Below are 22,367 nucleotides of genomic sequence, written 5' to 3'. Positions count from 1 at the left end.
GCGATGAGTTTTTTTCTTTTTTTGTTGGATAAAACTTCTTTAAAAAATAGGAACATAATAGATTTGCGGAAATAGATGAAGCTGCTGCGTCCCACATTCAGCGGTAACGCCGCGGTGGGAAGACGCCACAGTGCATACTGAATAAAGCTTCTAAAAGCGATTTACTGTGTTCGAGTTTCTTTCAGTCTAAGAATAATTCTTGCCTGTCTGATCTAGCGTTCACTACAAGTTCACTCGCAATCAGCTTATAGTGAGATGGATAAACTGTTCAACTGCTCCAAAACATCTTTATTCCATTTCACTATTCGTAATATTACTGTTCAATCTGTCCGTTACCGTTCAACATACCTGTTATCATTCAGCTTGAAAGTTACCATTCAACTAGTTACCGTAGTGTTATCACAGCTTGAAAGTTCCATTCAACTAGTTACCGATCAGTTACCGTTCAACATGCCTGTTATCATTCAGCTTGAAAGTTACCATTCAACTAGTTACCGATCAACTTATCCGTTACCGTTCAACATACCTATTATCATTCAGCTTGAAAGTTACCATTCAACTAGTTACCGTTCACCTTGTCCGTTACCGTTCAACATGCCTGTTATCATTCAGCTTGAAAGTTACCATTCAACTAGTTACCGATCAACTTATCCGTTACCGTTCAACATACCTGTTATCATTCAGCTTGAAAGTTACCATTCAACTAGTTACCGTTCAACTTATCCGTTACCGTTCAACATACCTGTTATCATTCAGCTTGAAAGTTACCATTCAACTAGTTACCGATCAACTTATCCGTTACCGTTCAACATACCTGTTATCATTCAGCTTGAAAGTTACCATTCAACTAGTTACCGATCAACTTATCCGTTACCGTTCAACATACCTGTTATCATTCAGCTTGAAAGTTACCATTCAACTAGTTACCGATCAACTTATCCGTTACCGTTCAACATACCTGTTATCATTCAGCTTGAAAGTCACTATTCAACTAGTTACCGTTCAACTTATCCGTTACCGTTCAACATACCTGTTATCATTCAGCTTGAAAGTTACCATTCAACTAGTTACCGTTCAACTTATCCGTTAACGTTCAACATACCTGTTATCATTCAGCTTGTAAGTTACCATTCAACTAGTTACCATTCAACTTTCTTGTTACCGTTCAACTTATCGTGACTATCCAAAAACATTTGTCATAATTGAATTCACGCAATACCGTTCAACCTACATATTATTGTTCTGTTTTTTACAACTCAATATAACCGTAAGCATACAATTTATCTGTTGCCGTTCTAGCTTTATGTTATCGTACAATGTTCTACTAACTACAGGTAGACAAACCTTTCTAATTACACTTTTCAATATTTTATATTTCTTTTTTAATTTGTTACTTGTCTAATGTCTTACAGTTGATATGTTTTTCATTTATAACTTGACAATTCTTATCACTCTAGGGGTGGGACAAATTATATTTCTGTCTGCTTGTCTGCTGTCTATTGACAAATAGGCTTGACACTTCGTAAGAGCATTAGCGAACATTGTTACATTGTTCTTATGGATAACCATGATGGGTTGGAAAAAGTCGCAAAATAAATAAATTTGTGAAGAAACTAAGTACTATCATATATATTTTAATATGTGATATTGGTGGATTGCTTGATAAGACTTTCGTTACATTCTATTGAGTAACAAATACATAATGGACCGTAATTAAAAAATAGTACATCAGTAACTCACAAATTTCAAGATAGCAGCCATTTATGTTTGCTAAAATCGTACTATCGGATGCCTAAGCTGAAGCATCGTAGAACAGCATGGGATATGATTTTATTGGCTGAGCGTTAGTGAAGCCTTCATTCGAGGGACTTGAGAGACAATTTATGTTTGTCTGTCTTTCTGTCCGCACGATATCTCGAAAATGAACAAACCTATACACGTGAAATTTTACATGAAGTTTCAGATAAGTAATATCGAGTTAGATGATGACGACTGTCACTCCATGAGATTTGGCTGGGCGTTAGTGAACATTTATTATGCAGGTCTTATCAGAAACTACTATTGCAGCAAGAAAATCGCAGAATAAATAAATTTGTAAAAAACTGAGTAAAATTATATGACATTTTAACAAGTGACTGACTCGCACATATAGCTATAGACTTGAAATTTTGCATCCAACCCCAGTTTATCCTGTTACGCGACACGTGTTGCATGCGAATGTGTTACACTCACCATGTACGATTAAAATATTTGGTGATAAATATATTACCAATACTGATTAACAGTTTCCAGAATCAGCCGTTATATACCGTTATATACAGCCGCTGTGAACTTTACATTTTGCAATGACGGTGATTTATTTATACTAATTGATTAATCTCCGAATCGTACACGAAGGAGTTTTACTTCCTTATAGTGATTACAAGTTTCTAAAATACACATAATTTTACAGTTAAACATTATTTCCAATTTTTATATGGAATTACTCATAAATTTCGGTTTATATACGATATTAAAAATTTACAATCAATCGCTTCAACTTTGTTAAGCATAAAGAGTTTACTGTAGTGTACGGTATAGTGTACGAGAGATTGGAAGAGTAACTATCGTTACAACAACACTCGAATTACTGTAGGATATGCTGCAGGTGCCACAGTTAAGCATGAAGGGGAAGTTTTTGTGATATACTGTATAATGTATTTAAGATCAGCAGTGGAACTATCGTAACAACACTCGAAGTAATGTAGGATAGGTACCACAGTTAAACATTAAAGGGAGAATTACTGTGGTGTACTGTGTAATTTACACGAGTTATGAAGTGGAACTATCATCGTAACAACACTCGAAGCACTGTAGGACAGACTGCAAGTAGCACAGTTAAGCATGAAAAATAGGTTTACTGTGGTGTACTGTATAATTTATGCAAGATCGGGAATGTAACTATCGCTGTAACAACACCCGAACTACTGTAGAACAGGCTGCCAGTTAAGATGTATCCTGGGGCTGTTGACAGAGTTGTGGGGATTATTACGAACATGACATGGAGTCTAAAACAAGCCGCATACTCCTCACCTCGTCGGGTAAACATGTCATAGTGATGCCTTGTCAAACGTGTAAGGTAGTCCAGGCTATCGCTATGTCATCTAAAGGACAATGTAAAAATATTTGAGAAATTTTTATATTTACGAGGAATAGGCCTCTCTGAGGTTGTATGCAAAACCCAATGAATAGCAAAATATGTTATTATGTCACATGATTCTACTCAATTGTGTACATATTTTTCGTTGGGCAATTACATCGCATCATGGTTACCCATAAGGCCATGTCAAAATATTTACTACCGCTCAGCCAAATCCCACAGATTGATATGCACCATCATTAAATTCGGTTGCCTATGTAGAAATGTAATGCATTTGATCACCCTGTTTTCGAGACAGACAGACAGAAATGAAATTTTCCAGTCTCTAGAGTAATAGGCTTCGCTAACGCTCAGCCAATTATCTCGTCATTCCTAGACAAAATCTCGTCTTCCTTCATCATTTTTACCGGTTCATACCGCATTGTACTTTTATTCCAAATAAATTATTTAGTTAAGTACTGCAATATTGAAATTTAAAAATCTGAACAGTTTTATTTATATATTATTGCCTAAAGTGTATTTATATTTAAAGAGGAAGAGGTACTATACGACGATTAGTTAGTATTTTTGATTAACGAACTTATATTGTATTTATACCACGAATTTCTATTCTAATTAATATCGAAAAATTCCAAAATGCGCAGTGAAATTAAGATGAATAAAAAGCCCGATTCCTGAATGAGAATAATAAGGGCTGAAGTGGAAGTTGCCAGTTTCAATGCAAGGATTCCAGCGAACAAACTTATTCTATTCTGTATTGATTCCCCAAACTTTTAATTGGCCAATAATACAGATTTTTAATTTTGTGTTTTCAAAGAGCAATAGTAGCTATTGGGAACTTTGCTCTTAATCAATGATTGTTGATGGGTATGAATGAGGGAGTATTAATTAAAATAAATAGCCTACACCGAAACAGTAGTAGTTTTAATGAGCCAAGGAATTGTGTTAGTATTTTATTGCAATTTTTAAAAGTATTTTTAAACATTTTCACTGCATAAAATTTGACCTATTAAACAAAATTATATGAATTTAATCTATTAATAAATTTATATTAACATAAATTCATGATTTACGAGGCGATGTCCCGGACAGTCATAAGCGAAATGAGATTAAATTTATATCAAATAGACAGTAACGTATAGTGGATAGTTTCCATTACACCAACATATTATGTCGTATAAATTGCACTTACGTTTTGTTTTAAACATTAACTTAAATAAAGCAATGTCGGATTGATAGCCTATCGCCCATGTCCGCCCGTATTATGTACTTGGGCTATCCTCTTGTCCTGACTCTGACTTGACTGACACTCATGTGTCCAATTTACCTGCATCAATATCAGAACAGGTATTATATTCTTGGCTTATGTACGATAAGCCATTCTTCTCTGAAGTAAGCCTCAGGTACATTGTGTTACTATTCAATTCTATGATTCCCATAGTCAACAATAATAAATAAATAAGTTAGGGGATACCCCTGTTGTCTCTATTGGTTGACGTGTTCCCTATACCGAGGTTAGTTTGTTTTGCTCGCTAACAGTAGTGAGTAGAAAATAAGTACTTCTTTGTTTAAAGTTTGTTTTGACGATTGAAGGATTTTGAAGAAGCAGGATTTTTTCGGACATTTGCCATCGTTCAGTGACACAAAAAATCAGTAACACTACGTTTCACTACGTTTCGAGATCAGATTGCAGATCAATGAACGATGGCAAATGTCCGGAAAAATGAATATACTGTTTTTCTAGTTTATTATTATTTAAAAGAAAATAGTATAGGCTACATATTTCTCTTTTCTGATATACCGCATTCGGGTTAAGTAAACAACTATTTTTAATTTGTGCCTCCAAACAAAGTAACTAACTTAGTTAGGCCCCGGAACAAACACAACAAGGAAGCACAAAATTGAATTCTGTGTACTGAGGCTTTTAGACTTCCATCAATTATTTATAAAACAATTGAAGCCTGAGATATGGCCTCATCAATGGGGAAATGTTAGAAACCTACAAATTGATTATCAACTCATGTGATGTAAGACATGCATTATTTTTAATAACTGAAATTTTAACTCATTTATTGAGCATAGACGTTTCTATAAATTTTTAAAATAAATCTAATCGGTCATTTGAAACGACTCAAGCCGAGGGGCGTTTCGTTTCTTTAATGATCCAATATATAGAGGAATTTTTCGTTTGAATTTTCGGTGTGAAATCCCTAATATCCGGAGACTTATATTGTATCTTTCAGAATTGTGTTGTGTATATCTGATAACGTGGTGTGTTTTGTGTTGCAGAAATGCTGATAGACGAAGTGACAATGGATCTTCAAATACTCGAGAATCGGTAAGGAACCTATTGTATTTTTACTTACCTTACTTTACTAACTATACGGGACTTTTATATTATGCAGTAATTAAAATTTCGAAGGCCACTTTTACGAGTTTCTTTTTTGCTTAATTTAACTCTTACTGAACTTTATTGCATCCACACAGATTCTTTAGAGTTGACTGTATGATAAAATTCAGTAAGGATGAAAGTTTTTGCCCTTATCATGTACGGGAGTACCCAACTTGCAACTTTACTCGATTTCCAGGGACTGGATTAAAAGTTTTACAATTTCCAACTCAATGTAGCTTGTTATAATAATAACTTGGTGATTTACCAGGTAACGCCTAGAAGTGAGATGGAGTATTACGGCGACATAAACTCGCTGTAGAACATTCCTCCAGTTAACGACCTGTTTTACATTTTCAAACTCGTTTTATACTCTAATAAGGTCAGATCCCTGCTTGTTTAAGCGCTCTTTTCTTGCACGCAAAAGTCAAAGTGTCCTTAAGTAAGAGATGTTTTCTTGTTGTTATCTGTAATTCTTTTCTCCTGATAAAATAATTTTTTTATTATCTGGGAATTAGCGAAATCTATCATTTGAGTGGTTGGAAAAGTTTAATTTTTGTATGTCTGCCTATATAATATCTCAAAAATTAACTGAGACTTTTAATTTTATATCAAGTTTAATTTCTATTTAGAAGCACCATCACTGAGTTCGATGATGGTGCATGTCACTCCAGGGGATGCGGCTGAACTTTAGTGAATATTTTTAAATTTGTATTATGGGTAGTTATGATGGCAACGAGAAAGTAGCACTAAAATTTTGTAAACCACCAAAAAATGTGCCACGATATAACCAGACTAAGCAACGTCGTACATGGCTGCTGCTTGGTTAGGTGACCGTTGAGCGATCGTGTCCTTGCAAGCAGTCCGCCTGCCCAGCCATTGGTAGTGGTTCGGAAATCACCTTTAAGCCATTGGTTCCAAGGTTAAATGTTAGAGAGGGCTTCGTAGCTCTAACTTCACCTGGTAAAATAAGATATTTTCTTTACTTTAAACAAACTCAGTACAATTATTATGTGGGATTTTAACATGTGACATATTAACACATGTAGCCTACTACTCCAACACGTGTAGGTGATTTCGTTTGTAGATTTTACTTATAGAATGGTAAAAAATAATATAATGAAATGTCAGTGTTAAATTTTCTTAAAAATTTTATTTGAGAGCACTCTTGCGTTGTAGTACATTTCCTAGCTCAACGGAATTTTTATTATTTAAGCACTGCTATAAAACATAACTTAATGGACAAAAATGTGAGTGTATCATGTGGCAAGAGATCTCGAGAAAGATTTCATCCGTAGACTTTAAAATATGGGTGAAACTTCATTTCAACTTAGACAAGAATAAGTTTTATGACTATGCATGGCCAACCATATAATTGGGCTAAGCGAAATTTCTCTTTTTTGATTCAAATGGATCTGGATGTAAAAGAATTCTTTTTTGTATGAGATTACAGTACGTGTTGTGGCATACATCTACTTTTTATCACAATTTACTAAATAATATATGGGGTTCATGTAAATATCAAATTCTTTTTTGAAATACTAGGAGGTAAAACTCTTTATTTCATACCTCAGATATCTTCCGAGTATTTAAAGATTTTAAGATGAAAGTAATGTAAAACCTGATGTTGCAAAAAGTACCTTAGTAGGCGTTAAAGGGCTGATTATATGCGTACTGTAAATTAACAATATTATTAGACAGGATGAACCGAAAATTGAGATAGCGACAGGTATGAATTATATTGAAATCAAGGGTTAGGGTTAAAAAGTGAAAACCGTAAAAATTGAAAAAATGCGAAACCGTGTAATGATTCATTGTTACTTTTTTATAAAACACACACCAACGCATCCTCCTTCTGAACGTTTCTGGAATAACTGATTTGTGTTACAATATAAGTGTTTGAGCTAGTGACAACATTTTAAAGTGTGGTTATGACATATTAATAGACAGTTAAAATCGGAAGCCTTTATTAGCAAGAACGATAAAAAGATGGCAATTAAACAGCTGTGTAGTACTTTCGATACAGAGGTTTAGTACATAACTAACAAAATCTGTGTTGTTATAACAAAATCTGTGTTGTTATAAACCAGAAAACCACATCAGATATTCTTGTATTGTAAAGAAGATTGGGTTCCATATTGAGGTCCTTAGACAAAACCTGTCTCGGAGACATTAGGTCTGTATAGATCGGCCGTCTTGGGGTGTATAATTCAACAAAGATGTCGTGTTCCACATAGTTCATAGGTAAAGGAGATTGGGCTCTACATTGAGGTCCCTAGACAAAACCTCTCTCAGAGACATTAGGCCTGTATAGATCGGCCGTCTCGAAGTGTGTAATTCAACAGAGACGGCCTGTTCCACACAGTTGAGTACAGAGGGTGCGTTGAATGATGCAGTTGGGAAACATGTGCCAATAGCAGAGTGCTGCACTAATTATGCTGGTCACTCTAACCTTTGCAGAGCATAGAGTGATGGTCTCTAATCTGCACCTAGCACTTGGTCGCTGGTACGTGATTTAAAACTGTTGTGCCAAATTAAAGTTTTTACCAAAACGGTGAAAAATATAATGAACCTAAATATATATATATAAATACACACACATACATATTTAAAAGTTCTTGGCTGGCGTTTTTATTTTTATTTATTTTTTTGTTTTTTGAGAACGATTTTTCAGCAGTACATGTCAATAATACTGAATCATTTAAATAATAATAACCGTTTACTAAAAAAGTAATTTAAAAATATTTAAAATTTGGGGGGTCCGGACCCCTTGGAGCCCCTCCTGGCTACATTCTTGCACAAATGAATGAATAGCTCTAAGCTGCTGGTCTGAAAAGTCAGAACTGTTATACTAAAAAATAGCCCCTCCGGCACTCAGCACTCACTCAGTCGGTAGAGGAGGTAGACTTTTTGACAGAGGAATTAATATCCCATCTTAATTAAAATTATAATTTATCTCTTATAGAATTAACACGTAATAAATATTTCTAAAACCATTTAAAGGCCAAAAACTTGTTCATTGCCAACAGTTTTTGAAAAGCTATAAGCATTCCAGGACCTTTTTTATTTCTTCTCTAGCTCCATAAATAATTGAGTTGTGCATTTTTTTAAAGTCTGAACATCTACCATATTAAAATGGAATGGAGTACCAAGGTGATAAGCAAACTTAGTTAAGATGACTATAAGATCAATTTTGTACCAAGTTTCAACTTATTTGGGTGATTTATATAAAATAAAACCAATACAAACAATATTAGTAATAATTCAAACACATTGAAATTAAGAAATTTAGAAGAAACAAGTCAAATTGTTACGGAATCAAAATTTCCTTATGGATTGAATCTTCGATAACTAATTTAGATCATCTGAACACTCATCACAACCACAGTTTCAACATGTGTTACACCTTGAAAAAATTATGTTTATTAATTTATATATTTATTGTATTTTATATTTTTTGTTATGTTATGTGTTTCATTTTGTTAAATTGTACCTGAAGAAGCGTAATGCAAAACCTATATTTTGGCATTTTTCAACATGTTTTAGTTTAATGACATTCGATTAATTACTCAAACTCAAGTAAGTCTCGACATTTGGCTTTTTTCCGGTTTTAATAGTACGTTATGAGCATTACTTGAACATTGCAACTCAAAAAGTGAATTCACATAGTGAAGCCTCATGGAATCAATCAGCTGTCAGTCTACACTGATCCTCCAGGGTTAGCTTCGGTCAGACAGTGACACCTGTCTCTCTCTCTCTCTCTCCCTCTCTTCACCCCTCCCACTCTCTCTCTCTCTATCTCTCTCTCACTGATGCTCTAATCAACCTGACACCATATCAGTCCAATCAAATATTCAGTTCGCAAACCCTTTAATCTTGAATACCGATTGTATTGCTGGGTGATAACGTTACAAATGTGTCCACATATTCACCTCAAAATTTACGTTTTTAGTCAACCTAACACTGGCAGTTGGTGAGGAAAATTCATTATTCAATTCTTTACTATATTATTCTTTGAAAGCAAAATATTTACAGATAATAGAAAAAAATTATAAACTCATTTGTTGTCTTCTGAGGCATTTTAATACTATAAACAATTTGATTATTTGTTAATGCTAATATCAATGGAGTACCCTTACATAAACGAAGGGGTATTAAATTAACATAAAATCTCTATTATTTTTTAAGCAGAGGAAAATAACTTCTTCTTGGGAGTTATCATTATGGCAGCATGCACTAGGTAGGAATAATCACTATTTTTTTACCCATCCAGGACTAATGTAAACAGTGCCAGAGCCAGGAGTCTCTAGATTTAGATGCTGGATATCCTGAAGGTTCTATCAGTAGACTCAGGAGACCTTAGTGTTACTAGTGTCAGACGTAGGGAACCCTGCTGGCTATATCGTTAAACTCTGGAGACCTTAGTGTCACTAGCGTCAGAAACAGGAGACTCTGATGGCTCTATCTTCAGGCTCGGGAGACCTTAGTCTACTTAGCGTTAAATGCAGGAAACCTTGATGGCTATTGCGTCAGATATTGAAGACACTGATGGCTTTATTATCATACTCAGGAGACCTTAGAATCACCAGGTGCTCTATATTATGTAGGGTATGAGAATCATTTCAGTTACTCAAACCAAAATGCACCTGTTGAGAAAGGTGGAAATCCCTCTTTATTTAACCATTTAAATGTTTTATTTAATAAGAAAGATGCTATTTAACTCATATGACGGTTGGCATAATAAAACTTAAACATATTTTTATTACAAATTTCCTAGGTTTATTCTTACAATTATACAGTATTGCTTTCACACAAAAAGACTGGTTAGTTTAAAATGTATAATATTCCATAGTTATTACAAAGTTGGAAAGTAAAAGGAACGTGACATGCTTCCCCTTCTTGGTGGAAACTGTTAACCAATCTTGTCGGTGATTAAAATACTTGAACCGAAATTCGACAAGTTGTAATTAATGAACTAAATACAGGCATCTCAGTTCCTTCAGTGCTATTAAGTTTCAAATTTTATAAAGGCGACTGTCTCACTGAGATATTTTTCACTGTGGAAAGCAGTTCAAATTAATGATTCAAATAATACTTAACTTACTTATTAATTTCATAAATTCCAATTAAAATCATGATGGAGTATAAAGGAAAGTTGTTTATATGTTCTTTGACTATAACGCCTTGGTATCAAAATCACTTCTTGTATTTAGTAATACTTTACCACAAGTGTGCACACGCTTTTTTAATAAATTAATCTGTATAGGTACCCAATACAAATCTTATTTAATTCAAAAAAATTGTGTTAACAAAAAAAATATCCACTACTGGTACTACTTCACAGACCTCTCGTGTTTGCAATTGAGAGATCCTGACTGAGGTCCTGGCAAAGTAAGGACGTTTTGTTCATTAAGTTACGTTTATTGAAATCAAGTGTGCTCACGTTTTTCTAAATAAGGAATATGAGAAGAAATTAAGGAATTGTCCATATATATTTTAGCACCACTATAACCATTAGAAAATAAAGTAATACATAAGGCCATGAGAAAAAATTTAACAACCTAGAAAGATAAATTAAACACTACACGAACATAGAGCCATACTTTTAAGCATGTGTATTTTAAATGTTCATTAAGTCCCAATAATATAATTCACATGCGAATAATACTAACAAGTGTCTTGGATGAGTCATTAGTTAAACTCATTCAAGAGTCTGACAAGTTTAAAAGTGGAAACTATATACATTTTTCTAAAAAATTGTAATATTTACGATTATAACTTTGTCAGCCATGGCTTGATATATACTAAAATTGTGTAAAGATCTAACTGTAAAAGAATTTAAAACTACTTACATATTACATTTTACATTTTTAGACTATTAAGATGGCACCCCTTCGATGATTCAATAAAGTAAATTTTATCTCAGCTGTAGAGTTTTTTAGAATTAATACTCTTGTGGCTGCAGAAATACCCTTTCAGGAATGTGGGTAAATTGCGAGGAGTATAAGAAAACTAAGAAATGTTCATATCTGGAAGTAATGTCAGTAAAAAATTTGACCGAACTTTATGGAGTGCAGGGAAATCAGGAAGCATTTCATCAAAAACTCCAATTTATATCCTCAAACTGCAATCAAATTCCATGTCATAGGTGGCCAGAGGAGATGAGTGAGTGTCAGGAAAATTGTGGGTACTCTTCTGCTTTAGATGAATGTGTTGAGATACGAATATATGCTACTTCTACTAAGTAATTTTGTAGATCAAGGCTGTGGCCTTGCTCTTCACTGAACAAGGCAAGATTTATATAGAGTAGAGGCTCTACCCTAGGTACAAGGTAGCTGTCACCTACCTTTCAGTCACTTTGGGCGATGAAGAACAATTCACATAACCTTGATCACGAAAGTCTCTCCATACGAATAACATCAAACACTAAGCTAAAATATTCTTCTCAAGTTAATAAAATCAAATTTCTATTAAAGTATAATCCACATACGCATTAAAATAAGTACAAATTGCAGTAAATATGGATATTAAACTTTGTTTTAGAGTGGCTGAACTAGAAAGGCAGCTGGCAGACAACTGCAACATCCTTCCTCCTGTTATCAAAGAACTAAAGAATGATGTTGAAAAATTTAGGGAACGACTGGAAACCACCAAACATCTTAGCTGGTTGAGTAAGTATGAAGAAGAATATTATTGTAATAGACATACAATTCTCATTATCTACAAAATGCAATGTTTTCATGTTTAGTAAATTATCATACGAAAGTGTTATAGTTAAGTCAATTATAGTTAAGGTAGGCGAGTGAAATTATTTGTACTGAGCCTAACCTCTAGAACTGGTGTTAAATGGTTTTCAAGTTTTCATAAATGTGTGTGTCTGCGTGCACTCTTATTTGTGTATGCGTTTGGAAACCCCAAAAGTAACATTATTATCAATATTCTTAAAATTAAATCAAAACCTTACTTTCTGAATTGTTGATTAGTTTTCATAAGTTATGTAATGTGATTTAAGGAATGGAATTTTTAAGATTTTGATCTAAAAAACATTTTTTAAGTTATATTGCACCATTTTGATGATTAGCTTTTAGGCTATTCATCTTGGTTCTGCCTTAACTAAACACTCAATATGTTTAATTTAATTTTAAATAATATTAGTACAACTAGTGAGTCCAGTGTTTCTTTGAATAAAAGAATTGTGGTATTTTTGGTATGAAGCTTATTGACATTGGTCGCAGTTTGAACAATACTAGCTGTCCCATAAATGAGCATAATTCTATAGGACTTCGAACTGCTACATCTGTTGCTGCATAATGCTACAAATTTGTATAGCCATTACAGCTTAATAGCTGAGTTGTTTGGAAAATTTGTTCAGAGTCTCTCATTTGCGAGACAATTCTGTTTCATTTTTATCTCCTAAAAACGTTTATAAAGTAATATTAAGAGAGAAAACGTTAGTCATATAAATATATGATATTATATAAAGTAATATAAATATGTACAGTAAGCAGGGGTTTAATTAATTTTTGTGACATTTATATAGCTGTAAAATTGTAGTACATTAAGTAGGTTGTTTTTATTCCTGACATCATTCTTAAAATATGCTCATAGATTTTGATAAATTTATTTGGAAGGTGTATTAAGCGAGCTGCAAAGGTTGGTGAAACTTTGTGAGATTGTTATCTGTAATAATACCTGGAGGTAGCAATAACAACTCAGCACTTAGTCGTCTGTTCAGAGGGTTTCTTCAACTGCTGTGCAAGAATACTCTACTAAGAAACAGATATTCACTCGTTTTCTAAGAATAAATACTTACATGATTCTTTAAAACTCCATCTTTTATAATAGCTGACTTATAATCTTATACGTTCTCTTAGGTATTGGAGACCTTTCGCTTTCTTTGGATATTTTAGTATATTAAGTATATTGAGATGTTTTGCTCATTGAAAATTGTTCTTACTACAGTAAGGTTTTAAGTGTTATCTGATTTTAGATCAACACAAACTTGAAAGTGAAAGTACAAACTATTAGTGTTACTGAACAAATTGCTTATATACGTGAGTGTTCTCGACATTGATGGATTTAGAGGAAAAATTCAAATAGAATACACCAGTACAAAACAATAGAACTGTGTACACAATAAACAAAAGTTATACAGTGGCTTATTTTTGACCTTTATGAAGACGTAAGGTATAAAATATTTACTACGGTAGAAATATTTTAGAAATATATCTCATCAGAACGGAGCATTAATTTAATTTGTTATAAAAAGAGACACAGAGGCACCATTGATTGTACCAATTATAAAGCTGACAGTCACCATGCCCACCTGTCCTTTATCATTACAGTCCACACCTTTGTTCCATAATCAAGTTAGCAATATGTTTCACCTCTCACAAAGTGTAATTTTATCTTGTCTTTGTCCATTTGTAACATGAGCAAGACACAAATTTGATTTTGTTAAGAATCAAACTTGGATGTTGATCACATGCGTTTCTTATGAAAATTTGTATGTGCTTTGAGCAAAAGGAAGTTGAATAGTTTTTATATAATTGTACAATAACAAAGTTACATAGATCAATGTAAATTAATCAATTATTAAAAAATTTTGTAAAAGTATGAATATTGTCTGAAATTTGATATTCTTTTTCTGTATTCATTAAGTGGATTTTACATTTAAAGTACTGTTTAACATGTTGACTGTGACAGATGCCCCAGTGCACTTGCTGTCTAATATCTTAAGATCACTCAGGATAGAACCGTAGTGAAGGTATTAATTGACTACATATATTATAAATAGCCAGCCATCGTATAGTAGTTGAACATGTTGACTGTGACGTATGCCCCAGTGTGCTTGCTGTCTGATTAGACTGTACTTAGGATCACTCAGGATAGAGATGCAGTGAAGGTGTTGACTACATGTATTACAACTAACCAGTCATTATACAGTAGTTAAACATGTTGACTTGTGACAGATGCCCCAGTGCACTTGCTGTCTTATTAGACTGTACTTAGGATCACTCAGGATAGAGATGCAGTGAAGGTGTTGACTACATGTATTACAACTAACCAGTCATTATACAGTAGTTAAACATGTTGACTGTGACAGATGCCCCAGTGCACTTGCTGTCTTATTAGACTGTACTTAGGATCACTCAGGATAGAGATGCAGTGAAGGTGTTGACTACATGTATTACAACTAACCAGTCATTATACAGTAGTTAAAGATGTTGACTGTGACAGATGCCCCAGTGCACTTGCTGTCTTATAAGACTGTACTTAGGATCACTCAGGATAGAGATGCAGTGAAGGTGTTGACTACATGTATTACAACCACGGCCGCCCACGGGGGGGAGCAATGGCGCAAGTTGCGCCATTGAAAACAAAAATTGGGGGGGAATGAAAATTTTGGGGGGGAACTTTGAAAAGCGGGTTTCGGATACGTTATTTAAAAGTTAAAAAAATGTACAAGTTTTGCAGTAGTTTTAACAAACTAAAGCTGTGAGAGGCAAAAAAAATAAATAAAAGCAAATTAAACTTCGCAATTCAAACGAGGCGAATGCAGTAGTTCTATTTTTAGACCAACAGACCCCCTCCCCCTCCCCGCCCTTGCCAAGGTCGTTGTCAAGGGGAAGTCCACACACCCCTCATCCCTTCCGCGCCGCCCAGTGCTCAGTCAGTCACGCATTGTCTTCAAGTGTAGTGTGTAGTGTGTAAACATGACCTCAACACAACACAATAATTAGTGTCTTTACGAACTTAGTGACCACTTGAATGTCGTGTGTGCGTTTCTGTTTCGTTTTGTTATACGAGTTTAGTATTAAGTAGCTACTGTATTTCTGTGCTGACTATAACTTTTTGTTTTATAGAATTAAATAATGCCTCGTAAATTAAAAAAGGCATTCAAATATAAGTGTTTGGAACTAATGTGTAATACGGTGCACCGCCATGACAAGTGGCTAGAACACTGTAAAAAGAAACACCTCTATAAGTTCAAAAACAATATTGATATAAAATATAAAATAACAGAGGAGAAAGAAGGTTATGGACCTTGGATACCCCATGGGACGTGGAGAACGTTCTAACTTTAACTATGGACGACGAACCTCAACCATCAACTTCTGCGCAATCATCGGCTATTGAAAGGTACCGCAATATTACAGTAACAAAATGTCCATATTTGAGTTTGTTCAATTTTATAAGCAGGGAGTAAACACATATAGGCTTATGCTCTATTAATGACTCATCCTAAAGCTTTCAAAACATTAAAACCTTTCTAAGTAACAATTAATTAAGGCATTGAAGGCCATAGAAAAGGACAAAGCTTATAAAAGAAGACTAACAAATGATAAAAAACTTCAAAATGCAAGTAAATATTATACTGTATTGAAGAGATGAAGCCTGCCTAAAATGGTGAAAAGCTAAATATATGTAAATATTAGCATTTTACATTTACAAACATACTATCAGCCAAATATTAAAGTAGTATTGGTCCAATACGTTACAAGCAAAAGCATCTAATGAAATAAAAATTCAAATACAATTTAGTTTTAATAATGTATAAGCCTATTGGTCCATAGAGTTTTTTGTAATTAAAATATCAAGATCGTTTTACTTGTTACTGTTACAGCTTTTGCTTTGTCCCTTCAAACCTATTAACACTCTTTGTATGTAGAAAGAAGTTGCTATCTTTAAAAAAAACATTTTGTCATAATATATTTTACCACTTTAGTATGATATTACCATTTTTGAGGTGGCCCTGAGACAAATGAGGTTTCTCTGAAAATATATGGCTTTATGTGTGTTCGTTTATCTCCTGTTCAGTGTAGCAGAATGTGGCATATTATTGATAATAAACTCAAAAACAGTTCTAATTAATCTGTACTTGAAAAAGGGTTTATAGATTTTACTAAATTTTGACTAGCAGATTATTGATATAAAAGTTTACAGTGAAGGCATTTGTCTATATTTAGATTGGGTGATGCCTGGGCTAGAAGACAATCCACATTCTGGAACATCAGCTGTCCAAGACCGCAAAAGACGAAGAACTTGAGCTGCAGTGTCACCAAACAGAGATGGATCTAAATATACGCCTCTAGTACTTGTTCATGATAAAGAAATTAAACTTCCAACGTCCTCCATGGAAACTAGCCTGCCAATGTCACCACCAGAAGAAGAAGACGAAGTTTTAGAAAATATAGAGGACAACATACCCACAGAGAAGATACCTGAACCTATTACTTTGACCGAACTTCAATTCTCTACAATCGATCCTACAGATCCAACATTTTATGCAAACAAAAAGACTCTCTGCTGAACTAATTAACGAAGCACTAAAGCTGGAATCACAAGACCTAAGTATAATAGATTTTTCCTTCCTCATCCGGTAGAAAAATTCAACCCAAAAGTTAAAAAAAGTCTTTTACCTAATGGAACAACCAAAGATAGGAAGTGGCTTGTTTACAGTAGACATTATGATGCTGTATTTTGTTTGCATCGTTTGATATTTGCTTTGCCATCAGAAAGAACAATTTGGGGGTACCACAGGTTATAGGGGTTGGACGGATCATAGAGGAGATCGAGATATTGAACTTCATGAAAAATCAAAACTCCATATTTCTTCTCAAATTGGTAGATTGCAAATGGATATCCAAAAAAAAGAGTTGATACTGATTTGACTGAGCTAAATGATAAATTAGTCAGTCATCACCGTGAGGTTCTATCGGTCGTTATAGACTGCTGTCGGTATCTGACCGAGGAGATGTTGGCTTTTCGAAATAAAAGAGTCCTCTAAAACGGAAAACTAGTAAATTTATTTCGATTGCTTGCTAAGTATAACCCAGACGCAAGAGTTTATTTGGAGAAGCTTGATAAGTCAAAAGAAAATAAAACTAAACTTGGTTTTCTAATTTTCTGAGTTACAGAAACATTTATGATTTAATAAATCTCATGAATAGAATTGTTGTTTCAAGAATTGTGGATCATGTTAATGAAACTAATACGTATTCTATAATTCTTGACTCCACACAAGATGTTAGCAAGAAGGAATGCACAACAGTGCTAATTCGATATGTCGATCACAGAGATACATTCGGAGAAATCAAAGAGAATGTGAAGCCAGAAGAGCGGCTTGTTAACGTTTTTACTAGCGGAGACACAACTGGCAAAAACTTATCAATTGAGCTATTAAAAACTCTCCAGGAAATTGGATTTGATAAGAATGGTAATGATTGGGCAGAGCATGGATGGTGCGGGAAACATGCGTGGTCCATTTAGTGGGGTCAAATCATTTGTCCTCAAGGAATGCCCTAAAGCATTTCTACATTTGGGTGTTGTTCGCATAGATTTGCCTTAGTTGTCGAAAAATCAATGGAATTGTGCCCACAAATAAGGGACATGTTCTCAACTCTGCAAGAACTGTACAATTTCATGTCTGGACATAAAAGACAATCATATTTTCGTAGAGAAGTTTAGAAAAAGGTCCATGTCAGGCTAGAAAAAAGCGTTTGAAAAGAGTCAATAACGACAAGGTGGTCAAGCAAAAACGATGCCGTAAAAAACCGTTATAACTTTGCTATGATGTCCTAAGAGAAACCCTGGAAGACATATCTGATAACACTCAATCTGAAACGGACATCAAGAACATCAGCAAAAGGACTTCTGAAAGCACTATTTGATTATGAATCTGCTGCAGTTATGATCATTGCTGCCGAACTATTCAAAATTCTGTCACCAGTGACTGTTTGTTTACAGTCTAAAATTATTGACTATGGAATGATTCCGACAGTGGTGTCTGAAACTATTTCTAAACTCCAATCTATGAGAACCGACGAGGGATGGGACAAAATGGTGGGCAGTATTAGTCATTTTGCTCAAGAACAACAATCTCCAGAAAACTTCAAACAAACGAATCCGAAAGAGAAAAAGATTCATGGACGAACTTGCCATTGATGAAATAATATCAGATCCTATGGCAAAACTGAGGACAGAAAGTCTTCTTTAAAGTGCTTGATTCCGTGATCACACAACTACATGATCGTTTTCCTGAAAGGTCATTAAATTTTGTGCAGCAAATGACTCATTTTTTCTCACGAAAAGCTTCTAAACACTGGGGACGACACCCTAAACCCAGACATTGTCAGTGACCTGTGTGGTTACTATGGATTGGATACCGAGAAACTTTGTGAGGAGTTTGATGTTTTCAGCCAGTTATACAAAGGCAGCTATCAAAATATTGACCTGTCAGATGTCCTTTCTTCAAAAGATGATAAATACAAAAATGCAAGACTAACCAATGAAGAAGTTGAAGTTGAAACCGAAGATTCTTCTGATGAAACATTGGATTGTACAAGTACAATTGCAAATCAAACGATATCTTGATCAATGGATCAAGAAGGGCTTTATAAGACCCTATCGCTGTTTATTGAAGATATCTGGGTTTCCATATTTGACATCATTGTATCAGATAATTCTCGCCCTGCCAGCAACAAGTTTGCTCAGCTGAAAGAGCAATGAGCAAACTTAAAATCGTTAAAAATAGATTGAGAAGCAGTATGGGTGATACCTGGTTGTCTGATATGTTGGTTTTGGCATCCGAAAAGGATATTTTACAATCAATTCCAAACAGTGAGATCATAGACAAATTTGGCATTTCAAGTGAGAACAGGAAAAAACTGCTGCTTTACAAAGGCCATCAAGGGTAATCAAGGGTTAAGTTCATCAAGTTAGTTACCTTTTTGAAACACCTTCTAGCCATTTTGACTTTTAATTATAGTACTGTAACATTGATTTATTATTTTGTATGGCATATGTGTTGTTTATACATTTTGTTTAAAAAAATTTGACAATAATTATACTGTATAATTTATACACCCCCATGAATGGTAAATTTTTTGGGGGGGAATGCGCCATAGCCTTTGGGGGGATGGGCACCCCTGATTACAACTAACCAGTCATTATACAGTAGTTAAACATGTTGACTGTGACAGATGCCCCAGTGCACTTGCTGTCTTATTAGACTGTACTTAGGATCACTCAGGATAGAGATGCAGTGAAGGTGTTGACTACATGTATTACAACTAACCAGTCATTATACAGTAGTTAAACATGTTGACTGTGACAGATGCCTCGGTGCGCTTGCTGTCTTATTAGACTACTTAGTCGCTCAGGATAGAGCCGCAGTGTTACTAAGATGTATACATTTTTTATGTGTATATATCACCATTTTAATCATCATGTTGCAACTATTTCATGTTCTTTATGTATTGATCATATTACCCACATGTCAATTAAATCATATCTTTACTATTTATGTTTTCAAATTGCTATGGTAGAAACAAGAATACAAATATTCAAGTGGGTTAATGAAGAGTTTGTCATTATAATGTAACAAATTGTGAAGAATGGTGGAAGCATCTATTTTAAACCAACTTATGATGAAACTATTTCATTGAAGACAGTTGGTGATCAATGTTACAGCTGCCATTGTTACTCATACGGTATAAGAAGGCGTTTTTGATGGAACTATTTTTTATACAAAATACCACTGAAACTTATAATTATTTTTTGATTAGTAAGCAAAATTAGCATTCATCGTCCTAGTAAACTGAGATGAATTGTGTCAAGAGACCGATGACATAACTGTTGCCCACCCATCAATATTCCGACTGACTCCCGTAATACAGTTTGATAGACCAATTTGTTCTGATCCCACTAAATCCTCTTAGCTTCATTCCATTTCCATCCAGCGCGTACGGGTTGTAATCTCACCAAAATTGTGATGAAAAATTATATTGTTCTGTATTATAACCCGCCGGGTGAAGTATAAATTTAGCCCTTTCTTGTTGTGAGATTCAGTGTTGCTATGGGATGTTATGTTTGTCTAGGACAATTTTCTAATCAATGTAAAATAGGTATTTTACTGAGGATAGTACAAAACATAATTAAGATCTGGTAACTTAGCGTAGTTCTACACCAGGTCTAATCAGTAATACTGAGGAACTAGTAGGTCAACTTCAATTTCATTAAAATTTTAATATGACGATCCTTAGAAAGTACCACTGCACAAAAATCCACTCTCGAGATAGTAGCTAAATTCAAGCTTATACCACTTTAGTATTCCAATCTTGATGGATATTGCATCGATTAATTAAGTAGCGTAAGAGACTTAAGTTGACCCAGAAACTGCTTAGATTTAATCATTGCACATGTTTGAAATCCACATTATACTTATTGTAAACTTTTGTAAATTAATCCTCTAGTGGAACAGCTGCAGCAATTTGGATGTCTGGTTTTGTTTGATTATGAAGACCCAACTGTTGTTTCAGGCTGCTATAAAGACTTACCACCCACCAACAGAAGACTTCAGTACCGACGACAAAGTGACGCAAGGCAAAAGCAGGTCCGGGAAAAGTTTCTAAAGATTTGGTACGTACAAATTGGTTCGCTATAAACATTACATAGGATTTGGTTACTGAAAGATGTAATGTACATTTTAAAATTAATTAATGTAATGTCTTAAATTACATGAGGAATATCATAGTTAAGATGATTTTGAAATAAAAAATAGGTCGAAATCAAATGTTTGTTTGTATATTATATTGTACCTGATTAATTTTTAAACTAAATTTGTAATTAATTCTGTTCTGTATCAGTTTACTGATCAATTTTTAAAAAAGCATTAGCATATATTACTAATATTGTGTTTTGAAGTTTACTGTATTACAATACAGTAAAAGCTGACACAAAATAGAACCCACTTATTGCACATTGTTAGCGTGGGTACAACACCACAGAGATTTCCAGAACAAGCAATGTTCCAAATCATGCAATTAATATTTTCCTAAATATTACTTAAAAATATTTTGTATTAAAACCTCATACGTTTTATTTTGAATAGGTATTGACCCAACGTGAATCATTATTGAATAAGTAGAAATGGGTTACATTATTACTTTCAACACTATTATTGCAAACAAATATTTGACAAATCTGGAATTTGATAGTACTTTCATTCACTTTTACATTTTGCACCATAACTAAATGTTTTCCTTATATGTATATAATTGTGCATGTTGTAAAATTTAGAGATTGCAGATCAAACCGTTTGGCAGTTTCTGTACAGACAAATGGTAAAATTATGCGGGTATTAAATATTGCTCCAACCCATTGGCGATAATTTGCTGATATTCATCTAAGAATAAAATTATTGTTTTCATCCCAACTTTTCATCACTTTGAAAATATTGTTCATGTACCTTATACTCAAATTCATAATGATTGAATGGCTTAATAAAACAACTGAAATGAGAAAATAAACAAATATTAGATAAAATAATATTTCTAATATTTCAACATTTTCTCAATTCAGTCACTTTATTACTGTATTATATATTTATATGTATATGTAACCAGTGTGATTAATGTACAGAAAATTCAATTGATGAAAATCACTTATCAGGTATTCAATTATAAAACTACACAGAAATTATTATATAAAGCACATATATGAATGTAAATCAACAACATGTCCTTTTTATGTAGTCCTACAAATTAACGTAGTCATACACATTATTTATTAATTGGTAAGTCAGATTGGAATGGTAGTTTGAATAAAATTCCGTTAACTGGGAACCAACTTTGTTCGTAAACTTCACTCAAGCATTCTTGTGATAAGTTCCTTCCCGTGTTGGTAACTCCTCCAGTAGATTGTCTTAATGATCTGGTGGCTCTTAAAACATCCTTCATTACAGCAATCCAAACTACTGATTGAGGTTATAACTTTTATGATTGAAACGTTTATAGATTCTGGTTTTAATCGTAATTAATGATGTAAAATAACTAC

At 33.9% G+C, this 22,367-nt stretch overlaps 1 protein-coding gene across 4 annotated transcripts in view; it reads left to right on the top strand.

Annotated features, from left to right (window-relative positions):
• The window catches only part of LOC124360185 (high affinity cGMP-specific 3',5'-cyclic phosphodiesterase 9A), a 641,497-nt gene that overhangs the window by 587,344 nt on the left and 31,786 nt on the right, over nt 1–22,367 (top strand). For all 4 annotated transcript variants that reach the window (XM_046813574.1, XM_046813571.1, XM_046813572.1 and 1 more), the window contains 3 exons: nt 5,429–5,477; nt 12,072–12,199; nt 20,852–20,951. In XM_046813574.1, coding sequence (XP_046669530.1) covers nt 5,429–5,477; nt 12,072–12,199; nt 20,852–20,951 — 277 coding nt within the window. The remainder of the gene's footprint in view (nt 1–5,428; nt 5,478–12,071; nt 12,200–20,851; nt 20,952–22,367) is intronic.

Source organism: Homalodisca vitripennis, chromosome 4 (genome assembly GCF_021130785.1).
Source record: "Homalodisca vitripennis isolate AUS2020 chromosome 4, UT_GWSS_2.1, whole genome shotgun sequence".
Taxonomy (NCBI): Eukaryota; Metazoa; Arthropoda; class Insecta; order Hemiptera; family Cicadellidae; genus Homalodisca; species Homalodisca vitripennis.
The sequence above is the reverse complement of the archived record's forward strand: the minus strand, read 5'-3'. Positions and strand labels throughout refer to the sequence as shown.